Genomic DNA, 15,378 nt, shown 5'->3' with positions numbered 1-15,378 from the left:
CCACCCGATAGATGGTATTCGATTGATCAATCAGGACAAAAGAAGCAAAGGTTTCTTTGCTCTGATTGATCAATCAAATATTTTTTTATTTGCACAGATTTTTTAACGCAACCTTTATGATTCATCAAATCAAGTTGATAATTATTATATTATTATAAGTATTATATTATTTAATTAATAAATAAAAATATTAATTTTACTTCCGAGCTTTTTGATTTATCCATAAGGAGAAATCTGATTTTTTTTTTTTTTAACTTTGATTACTTGATTTTATGCGATTTAATTATTTATTTATGAGACACTGAAAATTATTTTACAATCATTTCCTAGTGTAATCTATAAGGGTGAAGTCACATGGTGCGGAATAGAAGTACGGAATAGAAAATGCGTCAGCCAATCCATTGTGGAATCACCCTAAATACTAAGGCTCGTTCCACCAATCATATTCGATTATTCTTCTCTAAAGTCAACTGTGATTGGTCAACTCTTCCGACGTCCGACTTACGACAGCTATTGTGGAATCACCCTAAATAGTGTCTCGCCGAATGCAACCACTGTAGGTGTAAGTTGATAGTTACGATCGTACAATCTAGATGAAGTTCGGTGTAGTCTGGATCGTCTAGATTGTTTTTCTCGTTTCTAAATTATTCTGTTTAGTCATTAGCGGTATTTGGTGTATCGTTTTTTGCACGAAACTCTGAATATTTCTTATAACAGCGGATTCGACAATGGCATTGTCGAAAATCGGCACGTTAGACACGTTGAACGCTTTAATTCGCGTTTTACGCACAGGTACAAAGTGATTTTACATAATTATTTAAATCATATTTCGCTTTATTTTATCTTTGTAGGGACAATACATAATATTGCTGAGATTATATTTAAAAAGTGTTAGAATCTTTTGTATAATTAAAGAGATGAATATTAAGAAAATGATTGAAAACTTTCTAGATCTTAATTTATTAGTTGTTTAACGATATTATATTAGCGATTATATAAAAGCGATTTTCGAAAACCATTCTTGTTTTTAAGAATTATTTGAAAATATTGATAGCAACTATAGTGTTGAAGAATATATTTAAATTAACTGTTTTTTTTTTTTAAGTTTGTATTTTTTCCTCCAAGGTCCAAAGTACATCAACATTGATGATATATTTAACATGACATTGAAAGTTTTTATCCATGACATCAACAATATTAATTTTCTAGCCAACATCAGTAGTTTATCAGTCTTTCAGTCTTCTGTTACTGACAACTTTTATACATTTATAGCAAATTTATAATTCTTTTGAAAGTTTTGTTTTTAATAATGTCTTTCCATAGATATCAAATATCATTTTTATCACAAAATTTTGTCGTATGATTCTTGCACTTTATAAAATGTATGTACATACATGACATTCAAATTTCACATAATAGTCTTCCATTATATTATATGAAGCGTCTTTGATATTGCAATAATATATTACATAAATATATTATTACAATATCATAGATGCTTCATATGATAAATATTATTAAATATTACATATAATATATTATAATATATTATATAAAATATTGTAATGTATTAAATGTGTATGATTTTATCCTTTATTATTATTTTACTCTCTTTACCTTATTATTATATTTATCAACATTGCAGTTACATCACATATATATAATAATTTCTCTTTTTCTGTTTTTCATATTAGTATAATACATTATAGTTAAGTATTATAATTTATATGTTTATATAATAATTTTAAAAATTATTCCATATATATATAATTAACTATTTTTTTCTGTTTTTAGTCTAATAAACTTTTGCTTTATTTTTTCTTAGCCTTGTCTTTCTTATATAAGACCTCAATCTGTATATAATAAACTCTTCTCTGATACAACATAACATTATAATGTGTAATAACATAATCTTTTTAAATTGTAGCATCTATGGAAATACAGTACGCAACTCCAGCGGCAGTTCATCGAAAGCAGCAAGCGCTACACGTGACAAGTGTACGTCGTTATCCGGATCCGCCGATACTCGATTTGCCGAACAACGTCTGCGACATCTTCGCCAACGAGACCGGTCGCTTTACGCCGGAACGTGTGCGCGATATCGCTCTGTACGCCGAGAAGAACGGCGACGCGATCATGTCCGCGGTAAACTGCTCCGGTTTCCCCAAGATTCACGATGACGGCCACGTGGACTCGTACGATTGTTTCGGCGCCATCAGTCTGAACGGCACGATGCAGAGCAACGTGCCGAAACCCTTCTCGTCGCACGGTAGATCCATGCATCTCAATATGCCCGGTGGACAATGGTCCCGGGACGGCAAGTACATTGCTGAGGACATGCAACGTTCCCACTATCGTAGACTGTCGTGTAAGAGCGACCTTTGAGTGGATTCTAGAGGGTAGAGGTGCTTTCTCCCATCTTCGCTTCCTTGCGACTTGCATCTTTTAGTACTTTGAATTCTAGAAGATAATGTCTTGATATTTTCATCTTGAAAATCTAGATATGTAAAAAGGATAAAGAAAATTAGTTATAAATGTAATATATTGTAATCTATATGAATTGTTCAATTATCAATATCAATATAAAAAATTAACATTAAATTTTTTTGAAAATTATATACAATTAAGAATTTGAGAATTTACTTTACTAAGATTCAAAGATCCGGCATCACAAATTGATAATACCTTCACGACAATAAAAAAAATTCAGACAGACTTTTTATTTTCTTATATTGATTAATTGCATTGTTAACAATATTGGATGGTCGCATAAGCTTTGTCGAAAGTTCTCGTACACTTGAGAATCTCAGATCTTCAAGATAAATAAGAACTACGCAAGCTTCTGTAAGCATCTGTAAGCTCGAAATTCACGTCAGGCAATTATATCGCTTAGGTACCACAACTAATGCCTTCCTAATGAGTCCGTTTTTACGAGCGACATGCTGGCCGAGCTATATCGTCAAAATGTGCTACTCGACTGACAACTGTCAAACGTCGAAGGACGCCAAAAAGGATCAAGGGATACCGCTGGCGAACGCGAGCATGTCAAAGCGGGATAAATTTCACCTGATGTTGAGGGATTATGGTGGCACTCTCCTTGCCTTTCACATTACTATCTCGCTGATAAGTCTTGGTTGTTGTTATATGGTGATCATTAGGTCAGTCATGAAAAATCATCTAGAAATTGTACACATTTTCTTTAAAGTTAAAAAATATCAAAGATTTATAATAAGAAATATATATTTTTTAATTAATTTAACAAACGTTAATTGCTTTAACAAAGAAATTTTCTATGAAGTGTGCACAACTTCTCAAGCACAACTGCATATTATTAACTTCTCATAATCCATCTATTTTAACATATAAATTTTTTTCTTTTTCATACAACATGACGATTTGTAAAATAACATATCTTTTTTTATTTCATTAATATAATTCCTTTAAATTGTTATTTTGCTTTTCAAAGTTTCTATCTCAAAGAAATTCTTTGTTAGTTCTTCTCTAGTGACATGAATTTTTAATTTCAGTGGAATTGATGTGATGCCTTTCACGCAGAAGTGGACAGGTGGGAATGAACAAATCGATAAAGTGTTAAAAACCTCAACGGACTTTGTAATAGCGTACACCGTTCATAAGCTACTTGCGCCCATTAGAATATCAATATCCCTGACAGTGACTCCAGTGATAGTAAGACATCTTAGGAGAATCGGTTTGCTCAAGATGCCAAAAGTAAAACCGTCTTCGTAAAGATCTCTCTTCATAATAATTATTTTTTTCTTTTTAAAATATCTTTATATATTAAAATACATACTTTGTATTTCAACAAGAGATGACCTGTTTAACAATAAAATACTATAAAAATTGCTATGAAAGGAAATTTATGATGATATAACGGATAATATATATATAATTTTTCTATAATGATATTTGTTATATATATTCATATAAATGTCTTGTAAAAAATTTAAATGAATCTATTAATATTAATAATGTAGGATCTTATCATTGAATTCGAGATAAACAAAACTCTGTTATCTTCTTTGTATAATTTGTAAAGCTTTAATTTTTTAATATAATTGTAGATGGTGTAGGCACACATTTATATACTTATATAGAATGTTATCACATAATCTTTTGTCAAGAAAAATTATCTGTAAATAAACTGTTAAGTAAGGGCAGCAGAGCAAATTAAAATTCACGCACCACGCACACACACACGCACCCACGCACACATATATATATATATATATATATATATATATATATATATGCATTTCTTATATTTATTATATATAAAGAATATAGCGACCATAAAATTTATATTTCGTGTATTCGACAAAGTTCGATATATACTCACGCGTACCTCAATAATATCAGAAAGAAACCTCTCTGATAATATAATATAATCATGCGTATCGTATTTTATATGTAGCACGAAATTTTCATAGACAAAAGCTCGGTAATTTCTGTTTGGACGAATTCGCGGTTTGTTCGCGCAAGTTTAATCATGCATAGCACGTTGATGTATATATATGTACAGTTTTTTAAAAATATATTATAATACATGGAGTATAGAGTTAAAGAACGCATATAATTATATACAATGTTGGTATTAACCTAAAGTAGCACACTTAGTCAATCTTACAAGCTAATCTCGTTGAAATTTGAAACGCGACCTCGATATTGAACATTACATACAGTCCAGATGATGATAAATTCATCGCGCGTAAAAAGGATCGTCAAAAAAGTTGTTCTTAACGACTATAGAAAATAAAAGAAGGAAGAAATATTCGGCAAGTGCCGTTAAAGTCTTCATTTGAGTGTATTATTGCATTTTTTTCATTTCCCTAAAAACGCCTCGTACAAATTAAGTGTAATAGATTTTAGTTCTCTATCAAATAAAATGAGAATTTCGAAAAATTCGGCAGTATGAAGTATTATTTACGATTATTAAAATCTATGAATCTTAATCCTTATATTATACTGAATAATTCGATTAGATGCAAAAATTATGTGCACTGGTGTAAACTAAAGCTTGTCGTACTTTAAATATTAACCAGTCTACAACAAATAGGAGTAAGGAAATAAAAATATTTTAGTCGCTTACTCCAGCTCTCTTACACTGGAAAGGAAATAGCTCTCTTGCTTCTTAATCTAGGTTTGCATCACGTATTATAGACTGAGGCTAATTAATAGTATATGTAGATATATGTAGATACTAAAATCAAAATATAAGTCTTGATTAATAAAAATATTCAATATGTATTCTGCAACATAATAACTTGTGCGAAATTTTGAGAATCCAATCGCTTAATATATGTACTGTCAATTTATGTACGACGTAATATGTACCAGTGCGCATTAAATGCATTTAATCGAATTTGCTATTAAAATCTTAATCCTTATATTTATTATATCGGATCCTCAGATCCGATTAGCTGTTTTAAAAACTTTGAACATTTGATTTGTTTGCTATACAGCATATGAATATATTCAATTTAAACAGAATCATATTCATAAAAAGAAGAAACTAAATTACTGAAGAGAAAAAATGTCTAATAATACTTTTAAACTGACTGATATTTAGTCCAAATATCTCACAGAATTGTAGATTACACGATAGAGAAGTGTTAGAGACAAAAATCTTATTTGGCACTGCGATGCATATTAATGCATGCCTTTAATTATTCATAAAGGAACCACAAAATAAGTATGAAGTATTATTTGCTAGCTTGATTCAGATCTGACTTGATTGCTATAAACTAAGGGTTCCCAAAAGTTAGAAAGACTGCAAAGTAAGTAGTTGTAACATAAATAATGTGTACATAAATAAAATATATAAAAAAGATCGAACGAAAAATTTCCGTCGATGTTAAATAATGAATTAAAAGATTTTGTTAAAAGCTAATGATTGGATAATAATTGTAACACTTACTAATTATAATGAAAAATGACATTTTTTACATTATGCAAAAGAACATAACACCGAGAAGTCAGACTTTACTTCTGTTAGTGCGATCGTCATCAATTTAATAAACATATATGAGTTTTAGTATCATTATCATAAAATTTGCGTCATAAACATCTCCCTCTACTCTGAAAATATTCTTACTCTTTTAATACGCAAGTGTTTAGTCACAAAAATCTATGTTGAAAAACATTAATTTGTTCTTATGAAAATGCTTTCGAAAATTCTATCAATCCTTATGATCACTTTCAAGTGTACTGATTTCTCGGGATTATAAAAGGAGTATAGAGAGTATTGACGAGAGCAAACGCAGCACTTTTAAACATAGGCCTCGGCGCGGCGACCTTGTATATGATGGAAGAATTGTTGCCAGCTAGTGAGCGTTTTTTTAGACCATACCCAGAAACTGCTGGTTATACCGACAATCATCGCCATGAGATACTTGATCATAAAGACCTCGAATTCTGGTCTACGACCAAGGTCGCGTGTGCGTTCACCAACCGGGCACGGCAGCGAATAGAGAGATTGTGGACCCGGACGTGAACACATTTCCATGTTCCATGTAAGCATCCATTGATCGAAATACGCTTGCTCGTAGAAAAGACAAGCGATTACGATCAGGGCAGGTACGATATACAGCACGGAGAAAATCCCGATGCGAATCATGAGTTTTTCAAGCTTATCCGTCTTTGTGCCATCGTGTTTCATCACTGTGCGAATGCGAAAGAGCGAAACGAAACCGGCCAGAAGGAACGCGGTACCCAGTATAAGATAGATGCATAGTGGCACCAGTACGAAACCCCGAAGAGCCTCCACGTTCCAAAGACCGACATAGCAAACCCCAGATAATATGTCGCCTGTAAAATAAATTAGAAATTAGATAAAAGTAGAAAACATAAAATATGTATGTTTTTTTTTTATAAATATACAATTAATGAAAATAATATAACAATAAAAAATTTTCCGTTTAATTGTACTGTTAAAACTAATTGTAAATACAATTAACTATTAATCCCATGACTAACAAAGATTCAGACAATATGTAACATCAATTTTTACTTTTAATATGCTTGTATTATTAAAAGAAAAAGATATAAAGAAGGCGATTGTTCATTTCATATCAACATTTTGGTGTAAAATTTAATATTTGTTTTTAATTATTTCCCCTTACCTTCCACTTTTCCCATCGCCAAGATAGTAACAGTCTTCACGGCCGGAGCGGCCCAGGCAGCCAGGTGAAAATATTGCGAGTTGGTCTCGATCGCTTCATGTCCCCACTTTAATCCAGCAGCCAAGAACCATGTGAGAGTGAGGATGACCCACCAGATACTTGATGCCATACCGAAGAAGTAAAGGACCATAAAGAGTACGGTGCACAGTTCATGCTTGGTACCCTGCGTAATCGTCGATGCCATCTGTATTCGAATACCCATAGGTGGTGGGAATGGTTCTCTGCAAGCTATAGAGTTGCCCGCTGCCCAACCAATCACGTAAACCAATGCTACCATCAGGTAACATACGGACAAAAAAATAATAGGTCTCTCGGGATACCTGTGCAAAAAAATTGAAAAAATTAAATTTATTTCAAACACGTTTTGTAAAGATTTAATACTTTGTAATATTTTACTGTTTTATACAACAATAGCTATAATTGTCAAGTTCTGAAAAATATGTTTGTTTTCATGGATTATATATAACTAGGAGAATCCATATTATAATTTATTTTTATGATTTAGTAATATATTATAACAAATGTTAAAATTATCAATAATGTAACGACACATCTATCATATTTCACCAATATTCTCTCTTTCAATGACTAAACTTGTTGCATGATACATACTACAAAATATTATGCAGTTTGATTTGTGAGGAAAGAAAGGCTTTACCTAAATCTATCCGTATCGATGAGAAACGTCAAGAATGTAAAGAAACACGATGCGGCACAAATAGACGCCCAAGTGCCGACCCATACTCTCGAGAATTTTCTCTCCCTCTCGGTAAAGAACATGCCGTCACAGGGTGCTCCGCAATCAGGCTCCACCTTGTCTCCAACCTTGAGCGAATATCCTAATCCATGAGGAACTTTAAACTGGACAGGGCAGACAAAGCCAAAATCTCTGGCACCTAAAGCAAAACCGCCACTACCGTAAGGCTTATGACCCTCGTTCCAGGTTGGCTGAAACTCCGCTACCGGCCTACGGGGTGGAGGATAAACCGGCGCGGCTGGTTCTCGAGGGGTAGTCTCGTTATTACCCACGCAGAGCTCGGTGCCATCCATCTCCGGCATCTTGGAGCAATCTAAAGCCTCCGGCCAGGCGAAACCGAAACTGTTCATCAGGCCCTCGCAACCAGAGCGGGCGCTCTCGCAAAGCGATCGACACGGCGGTATCGCCTTCTCGATGATGGTGCAGACCGGCGCGTAGACGGTGCACAGGAAGAAACGCAGATCCGGGCTACACTTCATCTTGACGAGCGGCACGTACTGATGGACTTCCTGGCCGGCGTCTTCCTGCTTCTGATGGTTCATCAGGTTCGGCATGATCGTCTCGTTGTACGGGATGTTCATGCAGAGATTGATGGTGATGGGCTCGCAACGGCTCTCAGAATTACCACCGCCGTTCAAAGCGGTGGAGGAATGCAGGGCGGCGGTGACAGCCACCACGCTGGATAGAATCATGCCGATCATCGCCGTCCAGAGCATCTTCGGCACCTTCTCTTTCCACCACTCACGAATATAATATTCACAACCAGCGTCGTTGCTTATCCGCGTGGAACATACCGAAATTTATACCCAGGATGGCGATATGTGAGAGTGAGACGATACGCGTATGTATGGGTGACGGGTGACGGGTGACGGGTGGTGATAGCGAAAGTGAAGATCAGCGAAGATGATAAATGATATGGACGCGGAACGCGGAGTAGCAGTGTAAACAGTTACAGATGAGGTTATAAGAGAGATCCGTGAAGTCTGTGCTTGTATCCAATGAGAATCTATTTTCTAGTGACATTTCCGTTGATCCCAATGTCATGTTGCGTTTATCATACAGCGTAACGATTGGCGAATAGGAAATTTCTAGGGTTTCTTCCAATAACAACCAATTAAACACGACGAAGGAAATATTACCAAATCTTATTACCGCATCTATGTATCGTTCTTCATTTATGGGGAAAAAACGATTGGCTAGACATTTTCCTTTCTAGATTTTTATTACTTTATGACTTTTAAAAGACTCAGCGCAGAAATCGGCAGAAAATTGGAACGTAAGAAAAGTTTGAGCAAGGACACATGTAATTATAAAGTTATATATAATTATAAAGTTTGTTTTTTTTTTTTTTTTTTTAACAAAACTAATTTCGCAGTTCTACTATTGAATAAAAATAAGTAAAATAATATGGCTCGTTTTTGAAAGAATCTAAATCAAATTATTCAGGGTTTTTCAGTATAAACTTTCAAGCATACCAAAATATAATAATATAATCCTTTACAATTAATAAGATAATTATATATAATTAAAAAGCTTGTTTTTTTTTTTTTTTTTTTTTTTTTTTTTAACAAAACTAATTTCGCAGTCCTACTATTGAATAAAAATAAGTAAAATAACATGGCTCGTTTTTGAAAGAATCTAAATCAAATTATTCAGGGTTTTTCAGTACAAACTTTCAAGTATAAAGTATACCAAAATATAATCATATAATTCTTTACAATTAAATAAAGTAATTATATTTAATTGTAAAATTTGCTTTTTTTGTAACAAAAATATAATTTAGCAATTCTACTATTGAATGAAAATGAATATCTTTCTACACATAAGAGTTCAATATATAATCTACATATTCCAGTAATGATAGTGATCTCGAATGGATGAGCCGATAAGCGATATATTATTATTTTTTTTTTTTTTCGACAGGACACTAATAATATAGATTGAAAAGGACAAGGCAGAGAGAGATGGCAGATTAAGAGGCAGGAACTCTTGATCGATCGATCGATTTTGATTTTATTTCCTTCCCGACACATAATGCACAATACGTCCCGTTAGCTTTCACTGACAATCGCTCTCGGCGCGCACGATCGTAAGTACTACGAGAATTCTTCTTTTTACGCTTACAGTACGTATACGTACATTTTATGCACTTTTTAGACGGTTCATATTTACGGGCGTTTGCTACACACTTGCTGTGTTATTTACAACGATAATCGTCTTTTATACGAGCTACATATTTTCAGAAACCGCTGTTCCCAAAAATTGTTCCGAAAGAGCGATAATTAAACTACAATCGAATCTCCATTCAATTTAAGCTTCCTATTCTTAATCAGTTAAAAAATTTAACTTATCGGGCTAATAAATTTAATTTATCGTTTTATGCATTATTCCTGCATGACGATTGTCATGATTATATATTTTCCATCATTCGCTTTTCCAATGAAAATTTATTTTTGCACATGATACTTTCATTTTATTACGCATCAAATAATATAACGATAGCAATTCTTAAAATTGATGAGGACTAAAGAAAAAATTGAGAATATAAAAATTATTCTGATTCGATATATTGTATTATATGTATATATTTATATATATGAAATTTGTATTAACATTCAACATAAAAATAAATTTTCAGCAATTTATTAAAATGTAATAATAATTTATTTGACGATTGATGATATTAATAATTGGAAAAAATGATTGAATATTATTAAAAATGCTAAACGTTTTTTTCACAAGTAAAAAATGTTATTTTATTTTTTACAAACTAAAAACAAATGTCTAATTTTTTATCTAAAAAGAATAGTGAATTTTATTTCGTAACGTTAAGATAATAGCGGATATTGAAAATAAGTGACTCGTATAATAGTCAATATTATAGTTATTGAAGAAATTGCGCGAACTGCCCGAACCGCGAATTGCACCTCGTTTATTGTAAACAAATAAATAATTTATCTCCTCGCACGAATGTATTCCCAGCTCATACCAAGTCGCGCTCAGTTTGCAGGAGCTCAGCCTTCTTACATCTTACGATTAGTATTATTTAACATTTAAAAGTCATTATGGAAGATTTGAAGTGTGCCGCCAGTACTAATGCCTCCCTGTCTTAATTAATTTTGTTAGTTGATCAATTGATGATTAAATCTTAGAAGAAAGAATATTTAATTTACAAAATTTCGAAAAAGAGAAGCTTTATGTAATATTAAATCCTTAAATCTCTCTGTTTAAAACTAGAATTGTTTCAAGATTTGATTGATCTTTTTTTATTTTTCTTCTTGTGCAAAAAGAGGGATTTAGTATTATTTTTAAAATGGGATAAAAAATTATTAAAGAAGGTTATTTTCTTAATATGAATCAGAAAATATGCTGTACTTATAGTAACGCGATATTATGGAAGACGATTGATATTCTACTACTGGAAGGTCCAAAATGTTATCAACGATGCCAAGGGTCATCGCATTACAAGTCGCTATTTCTGTGAGGAAGCACTGTCTTTAAGCTAAAAATTCTATTAATTTTAGAATTGCTATTAATAATAATATTGTATAATAATAAATTCTAAAATCGATTGTAAATCTTGCTATTGGCACAATGTCGAGTGACAAATTTAAGACAAAATCGAACGCAAGTCTTTTTTGCGGTTTTGTATGTATATATATGTATGTACCGACTCTAAACAAGTAGTAGAAAATATTTTATATTCCGACTTTATATATACTATATTTATATAAGGTTGCTATATTTTTAATAATATACTCATCTTTAGAATAGGAAATTTTATAATGATTAGAGAAGTTTGTATCTTTTAGTTTTTATCCGAATAAACAATATTTTTTTTCTTAACTCTTTTTAAAAATTTGAAGGAGAGCGATAGAGAGATTTCTCGTGTACCTCTTCATTGTATATATGCGAAATTTTTCTTTTCACGAAACCTGTATACACGTTTGTATTCACTATGGCGTTAGTAATTCATTAGCAGATTGGAGTTGAGACTTTTTTTAAATAACGCTTATAAATTTGATTCTATAATAATTTATATAGAGAGGTAAAGATAAAGAGAAACTGATCTTTTAAAGGGAAGACAACGAGTGATCACAAGTAACGATGATGTAATTCTTGAGAAAGTGTCTGTTTTCTTTCATCATTTTTTTCGTTAATCTATTATATTCACTTTTATAATTAAAATTTTTTTATCGTTTAATTTAATCGAAATGATATTCTCATTAAATTAATTAAGAGAAGGAGGTAAGCAGTAGGCGACATTCTGTTTTGACGAACCAAAGGTTACCAGAGAATATCCTCTTCACTGGTACACATGTTGCACAAATTTGTAGCCATTTGTAGCCATTTGTTGCTTTTCAGCTATTTAACAGCGCGTTTAACAATAAGACTAAACACAGCCTTCGTTGATCTTTAGCGTAAGAGAAATTCAGTGCCGCAGTTAGTGTTAATAAAAACACGATACGGATACGGGCCAAAAGATTGGTATAACAACGTGTACCAGCGCAAATACATTCTCTCACATCCGCATTCATATCTGTATATGATTGTAATATTCGACGCGCGAGATCAGAAGATACACCGCCGCCGCGATTACGATTCGACGTAATTAATCGACGCGTTTCTACGCGTCTAATAAAGGAAGCGCGCATTTGTGTGTAGGAAACGTGTATGTCTTCTTATTGTGTCTGTGTGTATGTCTGTGTTTTTTATCTCGTCCCATTAGCACCAAACTTAAACTAGTTTTTGTATATCTTTTATGTAAGTGTGTGTGTAAGATTTTTTACAGGCTGCATCCTGTTTTATTTATTCACGAGAGATACTCTACATATATGCATACACACACACACACACATAGACACACATATATATATATATATATATATATATATATGTATGTGTGTATGCATGAATGCATGTGTGTTTGTGTGTGTGTAGAATGTATACTGCGCGATGTAACGCACACAATTCTTATAGCGTTGCATCCAATTGGTGCATAAGACAAGATAATAGAGATTAAAATACTTTCGAGACATTCGAAAAAATGGACAGACTTTCTTGGAATATTTCAGCGAGATTATTAATATACGAGTATAATGCGCCCACTGCACACATTCGGCCGACCAGCGCGCATTATATCATACTTATTCGTAGACGTCACGTGCGCTCGATCATAAAAGTCCATACGTTCGAGGACAAATGATTAAAAGTGAATATCGAATAAAAACAAAAATAATTCATAAAAAAAAAATAATTCAACGAGAGTTTGAAATATTTTTTTCTCAATGTCAACAAGTTATATAAAAAAATAATATCAAATCCATATACATATAATATATATATATATATATATATTTGCAATAAAAATTTATCTTTAAAAGTAACACAAAATTGTATTAACTTTGAAATTTTTCGATAAGCAAAAATACATGAGATAATATTTATAATATTTTTATTAAAATTATTGCTAAGAATATTTTATTCTAATATATAGTCACTTTGGAAAATTCCTTTTTTCTCGAAAGATCTTCCTTGAAAATATGCTTTCGCGATCAAACGCACGACAGATATATTCGTCTATCTATCTATCTATCTATGAATCTATCTAGTGTTCCGCTAGCGACACTAATAATCGTGTCATTTAATTATCCGAATGCAATAGCGTGCTTGTCCGCACCTTCTGCGTGTCAGGTTCATAGGAATAGTCATCTATATTTGTGAGAAATGACTGATTGTGAAAGTCCATAATTGAGTAAATATAATTAAATATTGGTACCCGTATATGTGTATCGATAAGATTTCTTTCAATTCTCTATACTTTATATGACGCGTATTGTATCGCAATGTCAAAAAATTACATTATACACGTTTCATATATTGCACTTAGATTAATTGATATTAATTTTTACTTAATTAATTGATTCTTAAAATAATTAATTATCTTCTATGTTTGGCGAAAATATCGTGTGCTCTCACTATCGCACGAGCACCATCATTGGCATTGCATGGACACGCAGTATTAGTGGGACTAAGCGCACGTCATCAAAAATAAATAATAACAAAAAATTGTTACAGTACAGTCGCACTTATTGAGCAAACAATCTCCGTGCGCCTGGGAAGATGTACATTTGGCACTGGATTTTCTCTTTCTCTCTCTCTCTCTCTTTCTCTCTCGTTTATTTTTTGGAAGGAAAGCCCTTCTCTCGTGACAAAACAGCGTGCGAATAGAGAACTCTCGATTACGCGATTTGAAATGAATCACAATAGACAAAAAATCTGAATATTAAAAAAGAAAAATTTTATAATATATAGTTAAAGTTTAAAAGGATCTAGAAGCTAAAATTCTATATCTATTGCTCTAAGAATCTCTAAGAATACTTTGATATCGTGTTTGTTAACTCTTGCTCCAAGTTCTAGATTAAAATGTATTTGTCGAAAATTTAACTCTCTTTCTCTCTCTCTCTCTCTCTCTCTCTTTCTTTCTGTCCCGTAGTTTTAATCATGGAATATTAATTACCTCTAACTTTGATCGCGCAAAGATTTATCTTATTCATTTTGATTACACTCTTTTCGATATTATTTTTTGTCTTACCTTTCTTGCTAATATAAAATTAATTTCGCAATTATATGAATAAAAAACGATAAATTTGAAAATAAAATTGTGGTAAATATGTTACGGGTTTTTTTTTTTCGCTCACTCTTTCGCCAGATAATCAAGAGTTCTTTTTGCAGCTCGCTGATACGCAACGAAAAAAGGTGTTTTTCTATTTACAATATATTAAGAATCGATCGCAGCGATCGAGAGAACGTCATCGTTGACGTTCGTCATCCACAGCTGGCCGGAAAAAAAATATACGCAGCCGTGTCCCTTATTTTTACATCACTCGAACGTATATCTCGTTCGATTATCAGGAACGTATCTTCTTCGCGAACCCGGAAGACGTTCGAATCCCTTTCGGCCCTTTCCCTTCCTGTAATTTTCCTTATCATATTTAAAGGAATCACTATGCCGTTCTCTACGTGTCGAAAATAAAAATCGATATCTATATATTTGTAAGAAAAAGAAGGAGGGAGAGGGAGTGCCCGATAGGGCCGAACGAGTTGACCTTGAACGGTCCTCTTCGGGATCACGAGGAGGGCCTCGCCCGACGATGATATGGTTGCGCTTCGAGAAAGGTGCCGATGCGGCTGGCTCGGCAACCTTAGCTATTCATGATGGTGGACCTCCTAGAATAGCCGCGTCTCGTTACCGTTTCGCCCTGTGCCTCGCATTCCCGCTTCACCCGGTCAATTATATCCGCCACCAACTTTTCCTCCTTCTCCCGTTGCTGCTCCCAATCCGGACCTTTGCCAATCTATATAATAGTAGTAGTACATTGTCTCATCAGGATATTGTATTCATTTTGGGAGTATCAATAT

General features: G+C 32.9%; 3 protein-coding genes across 6 annotated transcripts in view; 1 reads left to right on the top strand and 2 right to left on the bottom strand.

The window, feature by feature from the left end:
- The first annotated feature begins 542 nt into the window (after positions 1-542).
- LOC140664836 (uncharacterized protein C18orf19 homolog A) lies at positions 543-3,828 on the top strand. Of its 4 annotated transcripts, none has more exons than XM_072890348.1 (4): positions 543-792; positions 1,928-2,269; positions 2,894-3,158; positions 3,528-3,828. In XM_072890348.1, exons 1-4 carry the CDS (start codon positions 729-731, stop codon positions 3,745-3,747), a joined length of 891 nt encoding a protein of 296 aa, XP_072746449.1. In that variant the 5' UTR covers positions 543-728; the 3' UTR covers positions 3,748-3,828. The 4 variants fall into 4 exon arrangements, with proteins under 4 accessions (XP_072746449.1, XP_072746447.1, XP_072746446.1 ...); XM_072890346.1 differs by having other exon boundaries at positions 1,928-2,317; XM_072890345.1 differs by having other exon boundaries at positions 544-792; positions 1,928-2,368.
- Positions 3,829-4,036: 208 nt separating this feature from the next.
- On the bottom strand, positions 4,037-9,027 carry Fz (frizzled class receptor). The gene is made up of 3 exons (XM_072890340.1): positions 7,858-9,027; positions 7,140-7,519; positions 4,037-6,825 (listed from the first exon to the last, which is right to left on the bottom strand). The coding sequence occupies exons 1-3, from the start codon at positions 8,670-8,672 to the stop codon at positions 6,287-6,289; spliced, it is 1,734 nt and encodes a 577-aa protein (XP_072746441.1). The 5' UTR covers positions 8,673-9,027; the 3' UTR covers positions 4,037-6,286.
- Positions 9,028-10,783: 1,756 nt separating this feature from the next.
- The window catches only part of Ttk (zinc finger and BTB domain-containing protein ttk), a 48,071-nt gene continuing 43,476 nt past the window's right edge, over positions 10,784-15,378 (bottom strand). Inside the window, exon 7 of the mRNA XM_072890337.1 lies at positions 10,784-15,314. Coding sequence (XP_072746438.1) covers positions 15,162-15,314 — 153 coding nt within the window. The 3' untranslated portion in view covers positions 10,784-15,161. The remainder of the gene's footprint in view (positions 15,315-15,378) is intronic.

The sequence above is a fragment of the Anoplolepis gracilipes genome, chromosome 4 (genome assembly GCF_047496725.1).
Source record: "Anoplolepis gracilipes chromosome 4, ASM4749672v1, whole genome shotgun sequence".
Taxonomy (NCBI): domain Eukaryota; kingdom Metazoa; phylum Arthropoda; class Insecta; order Hymenoptera; family Formicidae; genus Anoplolepis; species Anoplolepis gracilipes.
This window is presented reverse-complemented; position numbering and strand designations above follow the sequence as displayed.

What these genes read in the sequence shown, in the direction of transcription:
- LOC140664836 (XM_072890345.1), top strand. Translation starts at nt 729, where the DNA reads ATGGCATTGTCGAAAATCGGCACGTTAGACACGTTGAACGCTTTAATT. An exon ending in CCACTATCGTAGACTGTCGT is followed by an intron (nt 2,369 to 2,893) that starts GTAAGAGCGACC and finishes TATATCGCTTAG; the next exon opens with GTACCACAACTAATGCCTTC. An exon ending in TGTTATATGGTGATCATTAG is followed by an intron (nt 3,159 to 3,527) that starts GTCAGTCATGAA and finishes TTTTAATTTCAG; the next exon opens with TGGAATTGATGTGATGCCTT.
- Fz (XM_072890340.1), bottom strand. Translation starts at nt 8,672, where the DNA reads ATGCTCTGGACGGCGATGATCGGCATGATTCTATCCAGCGTGGTGGCT. An exon ending in ATCGATACGGATAGATTTAG is followed by an intron (nt 7,520 to 7,857) that starts GTAAAGCCTTTC and finishes TTTTTTGCACAG; the next exon opens with GTATCCCGAGAGACCTATTA. An exon ending in GGCGATGGGAAAAGTGGAAG is followed by an intron (nt 6,826 to 7,139) that starts GTAAGGGGAAAT and finishes TTTATTTTACAG; the next exon opens with GCGACATATTATCTGGGGTT.